The sequence below is a fragment of the Alosa sapidissima genome, chromosome 2, assembly GCF_018492685.1.
Source record: "Alosa sapidissima isolate fAloSap1 chromosome 2, fAloSap1.pri, whole genome shotgun sequence".
Classification (NCBI taxonomy): domain Eukaryota; kingdom Metazoa; phylum Chordata; class Actinopteri; order Clupeiformes; family Clupeidae; genus Alosa; species Alosa sapidissima.
The window spans coordinates 12,093,162-12,100,661 of record NC_055958.1 but is presented as its reverse complement, the minus strand read 5'-3'; the positions used below and the strand labels follow the sequence as shown (position 1 = coordinate 12,100,661).

At 47.8% G+C, this 7,500-nt stretch overlaps 1 protein-coding gene across 4 annotated transcripts in view; it reads left to right on the top strand.

The window, feature by feature from the left end:
- Positions 1–7,500, top strand: part of si:ch211-45c16.2 (mitogen-activated protein kinase kinase kinase 13) — a 60,447-nt gene that overhangs the window by 35,781 nt on the left and 17,166 nt on the right. For all 4 annotated transcript variants that reach the window (XM_042084508.1, XM_042084509.1, XM_042084510.1 and 1 more), the window contains 4 exons: positions 1–523; positions 2,620–2,803; positions 4,715–4,906; positions 6,480–6,638. The exon at positions 1–523 is cut by the window's left edge and continues 347 nt beyond it. In XM_042084508.1, coding sequence (XP_041940442.1) covers positions 1–523; positions 2,620–2,803; positions 4,715–4,906; positions 6,480–6,638 — 1,058 coding nt within the window. The remainder of the gene's footprint in view (positions 524–2,619; positions 2,804–4,714; positions 4,907–6,479; positions 6,639–7,500) is intronic.

Sequence of the window (7,500 nt, the reverse complement as noted above, 5' to 3'; positions counted from 1 at the left end):
GACCTGGCGCCCCCTACGCACCTGCCCGTGCCCCTCCAGCAGCTGACCCTCCCCGGCCGCGGCGGCCTCGGCTTGGGCAGCGGAGGCGAGGAGGATTGTGCGCTGGGCGGCGTGAGCCCGCCCATCACGGCGCTGAGCGAGGACTCCACGCGCGAGCAGGACCACTTCGAGAACAGCATGCTGCAGCTCCAGGAGCACGAGGACGTGGAGGCCGAGTCGCCGGGCTCCTGCGGCCAGGGAGGGTGCCTCAGCGGCGGGGAGGATGCCAACGAGGAGGGGGGTGGAGGTGGTGGAGGTGGAGGAGGTGGAGGGGGCGATGGGTGCCCTGAGGACCAGCACGGAGGCGGGGACGGCATGCACCCCCGATGCCACCACCACCACCCGCACCCCGACGACATCAAGCTGCACTTCCAGAGGGCTGGACAGACAGGGGGCTTCCTGGAAGGGCTCTTCGGATGCCTGAAGCCTGTGTGGAACATCATCGGCAAGACCTACTCCACGGAGTATAAGCTGCAGCAGCAAGGTGAGTGTGTCTGTGTGTGTGTGTGTGTGTGTGTGTGTGTGTGTGTGCGTGTGTGTGTCATTTGAAGGATAATGCAAGTTGTCACAACACCCTTTAATTTGGCCACTAGCCTCTCTTCTCTTAGCAGTGTGATTCACGCTGCAAACACAAGAAAAGTGTGTGTGTGTGTGTGTGTGTGTGTGTGTGTGTGTGTGTGTGTGTGTGTGTGTGTGTGTCTGCACATCTGGCGTTTCAACACATCACAGTGCAGTGTTGTATACAGTAGATGTATGGGATAGTTCAGGTCACAGCACACATAATTTTGACTCTCAGTCCTCTCTAACAGTGAATTCTTTGTACTTAGCCAGCACTCAGAGCCCAGCCATGTGCGTCTGAGAACTGAGACATTCACATCCACAGCCATTAATTTAGCAAGTGCTTTGATAAGCGACTTACAAGTGAGGATCATGGAATCCATTAGGCCCAGAATGGGACATGAGGTGTGGCCCTGTCCCTGTCTCAGGAGAACAAATTCAGAGAGAACCACTTTAATCAAGCCCCCACCCCTCCCCCCAATCCCTGGTGATGGGACAGCCCAGCTGTCAAGAGCACTATGAGTGGAATGGGTGAAACCAAACTCTGGTGGGGGTGAAGGTGTTGGCTGGACATTCTTTACTTCTGCCATGTGTTAGATTCACCCACTGTTTCCTGGCACCCATGTACACATACAAACACACATATGCATAAACATACACACATACACATATACAGTATATCGATCTCTCTCCCTCTCTCTCTCTGTCTTTCACACAAACTCACTCACACACACACACCCACACACACACACACACACACACACACACACAGGGCACACACACCCGCTGAGCCCACAGCCATATTTAGTTACTGTACATACTGTAGCCAAGGCATTTGTGCTCCACGCTGCCGCTCTATGCTGGGGTTAGGCAGGGCTGGGCTTCCTGCATCTGTCTCTGGTATGATGGCGGCATCTCTCCCAACACCAGCTGCCCCCTCTCTAGCGCCCACTCACATCTTTCTCTGATGGAGACGCCTACTGTTTACACCCAGTGCCAGCAGGGGATGAGTAGCCAAAGATAGATAGATAGATAGATAGATAGATAGATAGATAGATAGATAGATAGATAGATACCAAACCAACCCAGTCTAAAGCCCTCAAATGATGCCAAGCTAGTACCCATGCCACGCTAGTACCCATGCCACGCTAGTACCCATGCCAAGCTAGTATCCATGCCAAGCTAGTATCCATGCCATGCTAGTACCCATGCCACGCTAGTACCCATGCCAAGCTAGTACCCATGCCATGCTACTCTGTACTCTACGGCACCCTGTGCACTCTGTCACTCTAAACCACCCCAGGGTCATAGCCTGTGTGCTGCTATACTGTACAATAGCAAGTCACACCACTACTGGCTATGTTAGTTCAGTGTGCCATATATTCATTACACATGTACTCAGTGTCATGTCTAGTCAGTGCTTTGTATATGATTAAAGGGTTTGTTGCATAACAGTGAGGGTGAAAGAGGACTGTATATAGATGACAGCTAAATGTGTGTCTGTCACGTTAGATCAGCGTTGTTATTGTCTCGTTGTCATTTTAAGGTCGTGCGTGTGTCACTGTAGATATTAGCACGGCTACAGCTCCTTTGACTTGGTCACAGATAGACTGCGTCAGCAGCACAGCCCAATGCATGTGTGAGGCACGCTGAGGCAACACTGGCGGGGAGTCTATATATGTGTAGTCACGTGACGTGTGCATAAAATGGGCTCAGTGAGTTTTGTCTTGTGCGTTTTAGGCGTGCTGTGTTGTGACCATGTGCTCAATGATGTCATTCAGGTTGTGATGGGGAAGTGTGAAGTGATGGTGTTTGTGCTGTAGCTGTTTAATTCCTTAATGACACACACAGTGCACAAATAAAGAGAAAGAGACAGCAAAAGAGAAACACACACACAGACACACACACACACACACACACACACACACACACACACACACAGTCATTCCATGCTATAGCAGATGACCTGCAGATGAGCTGACTGTCTGTGTTCCATGCTCCTGTGTGTTCTGTCCTGCTCAGACATGTGGGAGGTTCCGTTTGAGGAGATCTCGGAGCTGCAGTGGTTGGGCAGTGGGGCCCAGGGGGCCGTGTTCCTGGGCAAGTTCCGCTCCGAGGAGGTGGCCATCAAGAAGGTCCGCGAGCAGAAGGAGACGGACATCAAGCACCTGCGCAAACTCAAGCACCCCAACATCATCGCATTCAAGTAGGTATCTCACACCAACATCATCGCATTCACTTGGGGTGATACCCCCACTCACCCCAACATCTCACCCCAACATCTCACCCCAACATCTCACCCCAACATCTCACCTCAACATCATCACATTCAAGTAGGTATCACACCTCAACATCATCACATCCATCGCACCCCATATATCGCACAGGGGTGTGAGTGTGTGTGTGTGTGTCTCCAAACAGCACACCACTTTAGAAACAATAGCTGCTCAGTGCAGTGTTCTTTTAGAGAACAGCAGTTACTCCCCAAGTTCCCCGGGTTACCCGACTACATGGCTTCATAGCACAGCCCTCTCAGAGTCCAACAAAGCAAAACAACAACCTGCCTGAGAATTATAGATCGTTCCCTCCGCCAAACTAGTCGCTAACATATTTAACCACGTCCAAGTAGCAATAGCCATTCAATATTTTTAGAATATTATTTACTTGTCTCAAAGGACAGGAGGAGGCCCTCGTGCCCTGTAGTGTTTTACGTTCTCTCTGACGAGTCCTCTATCTGATTCGTCTGTGAGAGACGGCTACTTACAGGTGGCATAAAGTCCTCGACTGCCTGCTGTTGTCACGGTGATCTGGGTTCTTGTAGCCATCACAAATGACAATGACAAAATGACTGTTTGCCCTTTTCTGTGTACACATGACAAATAAAGCTAAGCTGACATCCAAGTCAAGCTTTTGAAGGAAAATTACATTTATTTTCTCTGGCACTTTTCAAGGATGGAGAATAGCACTTATTGAGTGATTAAAAAAGACAGCACTGCACAGTGTTACAGCATGACGTTATGATGTTTCAATTCACCATGATGTGCTTTGAACTTACTGAACAATGCAAAGCAATGTTGTGGAGCTCAATGCAGAACAGTATATAGATGGTATACTGCAGTGCCACTCTATGCAGGGGAAGTTAGTGAAATGTACCGTGTAACCCAGTACCAAACAACACAATAGAATACCATGTGCTGCAGCGTGATCTAAAACAATGCAACACCGTGCAAGTACAGTAAAGGGAAATGCTGTAAAATGTTTTATGATATACATACATTATAATGGAAGGCAGCATCATCCACTGTAAACCAATGAACTCACAGAACAATATAAGAACTTGAGAGCACTTCTGTGGTTAGCACACCCAGACAATGCAATGAGTGTCACAGTGTGCAGGGGAGGACAATGTCATACAGTATACAATTCAATGCCAAAGGATGCAGTACAGTTCCATTGTATGGCGAAAGTCAGAGCGAAACAGTATAGTGCAGTGCAAGTGGGTGCTGTCCTGTCCTCTCCTCCTCTTCCTTGTCCTCTCCTCCTGCTCTCCTCCTCTTCTGCTCCTCCTCCTCTTCCTCTCCTCCTCCTCCTCTCCTCCTCCTTCTTCACCTCCTCATCCGTGGCCTACTGGTTAGGGAATCGGACTTGTGACCGAAGGGTGACCGGTCCGATCCCTGACTGGTAGGAAAAATATGGGTGTGGGAAGTGATTGAACAGCACTCTCCCACATCCACATCCACGGATGAGGTGCCCTCCTCCTCTCCTCCTCCTCTCCTCCTTCTCCTTGTCCACGGGTCCTCCCAGGGGGAGTGTGCATTGGGGCTGCATGCTAGCACAGCACTGTGGAGTGTAAAACAGAGCAATGCAATGCACCTTTGTGATGCCCTCCCCTCTTCCTCTTAGCCCAGTTCAGTGATCTACGCTATATATATATATATATGTGTGTATATATATATATATATACACACACATTGATATACAGTACTCTGTAATGTATATAATAAATGTGTGATATATACATTGATATACTCTGTAATGTATATACTAAATGTGTGATACACACATTGATATACTCTGTAATGTATACTAAATGTGTGGTGTGTCCTGTCCCTCCTAGGGGTGTGTGCACCCAGGCCCCGTGCTATTGCATCATCATGGAGTACTGTGCCCAGGGCCAGCTGTACGAGGTGCTGCGGGCTGGACGCAAGGTGACCCCGCGCATGCTGGTGGACTGGGCGTCCGGCATCGCCAGCGGCATGAACTACCTACATCTGCACAAGATCATCCACAGAGACCTCAAATCACCAAAGTGAGTGCGGGCACACACACACACACACACACACACACACACACACACACACACAAAGCCCCATAAACTACCTACATCTGCACAAGATCATCCACAGAGACCTCAAATCACCAAAGTGAGTGCAGGCACACACACACACACACACACACACACACACACACACACACACACACACACAGCCCCATGAACTACCTACATCTGCACAAGATCATCCACAGAGACCTCAAATCACCAAAGTGAGTGTAGACACACACACACACACACACACACACACACACACACACACACACACACACACACACACTGTGTAACTACAAAGTGGACAGAGTGCTAAATCCAGAGCTGCAAACCATTTGCTGTAGTAGCTGTTTGTCAGTTCTGGCAAAAGGTTGTTATTATCTGATCTGAACACACGGTCAAATTATGACCCCTCACTTTTATGCCCCTGGAGCAATGCATTGATTGGCTGGAATTGTTTATGGCTTGGTTCAAGAAAAAAAAATGTTTTCCATTAATAGCACAAGGACTTTACAAAGACTTTTTTTTGTTTGTTTTTTGTGAACACAGCTGGTCTGTGAGAAGCAATTTGCAGAATTAAAAAAACAAAAAAAAAATGGGTATTGGACTACAATCATGGACTGTACCTTTAATTGGTAATGCATATCTGTGAGACTCCCATCAGTGTTTTGACTAGAATCATGGACTGTACCTTTAATAATGGTTTACACATCATATCTGTGGGTCTCACTAGAGACTCCCATCAGTGTGCTCTCCTAAGGAGGAGGCTCATAAGGGCCCTGGTGCTCTGCTCTGCTCTGCTCATCTCCGACCTCTCTGCTTCCTGTCCTAATCACATTGCACTTTAATCAATGTCATTTAAAAGTTGCTGTGCTGTGCTGTGCTGTGCTGTGCTGTGCTGTGCTGTGCTGTGCTGTGCTGTGCTGTGCGCGTGGTGCAGTCATCTGAGTAATGCTTGCGTAAGAGCAGCAGAGGAAAGGGGAAAAAATAGAAATCAGCAGCGAAATCAGCAGAGAGAGAGAGAAGACAGAGGGGATGAGGTGTTCTAAGGAAGATTTACCTCAGAGTCGCAACACAATGAGTGTGCTCAGCTTTTGAGAAACAATGTGGAACCTGAGGTGGAACAACTGTTCCTGGACATTTCTCTGCTGTCAATGTCAATAGTTCTGTTCCAGTGATCAGAAAGCAGAAGTGTGTGTGTTTGTTTTCGTAGACGTGGTTCTCATGCCCATGGGGAGGCAGACAGAGTTCACGTCCATTAAGCGACAAGGGGGGGGGGGTTTAACACAAAGGGGATGAGTCGCAATGCAATGAGTGAGCTCATCATTTGAGGAACAACATGGAATCTGAGATGGAACAAAAATAACATATTCCTGGACATCTCTCTACTATCAATGTGTATAGTTCTGCTCTAGTGATCAGAAAAAAGAAGTGTTTGTGTTTGTTTGTTTTTGTAGAGGTGCTTCTGGTGTTTATCTTTCTTCTTCTTCATTTACTCACACTCCTCTTTCCTCTCTTTGTGACATTGTGTTGTTTTGTTCCTGGGTTTTGATAGTGTGTTGGTCACGCACAATGACGCGGTGAAAATCTCAGACTTCGGGACCTCCAAAGAGCTCAGTGACAAGAGCACCAAGATGTCCTTTGCGGGGACGGTGGCCTGGATGGCCCCCGAGGTGATCAGGAACGAGCCAGTGTCAGAGAAGGTGGACATCTGGTGAGTGACGGATGAACTGCAGCCTATGCTGCCCCGCCATACATATTCACACACACATACGTACACACATGCATGCATGCACACACACACACATACACACACACACACACACATACACACACACACATACACACACACACACACACACACACACACACACACACACACACACTCATACATACACATAATATACACACGTTCATACTGTACACACATACTGTACACACACACTCTATTCTCACTTAATAAATCATCCATTGTTCATTCTTTGTCAATGCCTAATTATGCCATCTGTTGTCCTCTACAAATAGTCCCCATATCAAACACGCTCATGCTGTTTCTTTGACCGCACATATTATGAAGCTTATAGCAGCATTATACACTGGAATGGTTAATGTGCTAGCACTTGATGAATGAGCTACTAGCCATGCCTTCTTCTGATTAATGGCTCCATCTGTGGCCCCCTGCCCCTACAAACACCCCATAATACTCAAGATGTTTTACTGGGCGCGTGCACATGCACAATGAGATTATAGCAGGATAATGAATGGTCTCCCAGTTCATAAATTAGCCATTAGCCTCGTACTCCTTGCTATGGTCAAGCGTCCCATCTGGTCATCTTAGGTCAGGGACAGTTCAGAGAAGAACACATGACATAAACATGTGTTTGCCGAGGCTAATCTAAGAGCAGTACATCATATACAGTTTGAGGTGAAGATAATTGCCTCATTAATATTAGAGATGTGATAGCCATAGAGACAGCCAGCTCAGTCTAATTCAGCACGTCAAAGGACAGGGGCCACTATTGCTTAAGTCTTTTGTGTCGTAAACACCATAATGTTATGGCGGTTGCTACGCTACA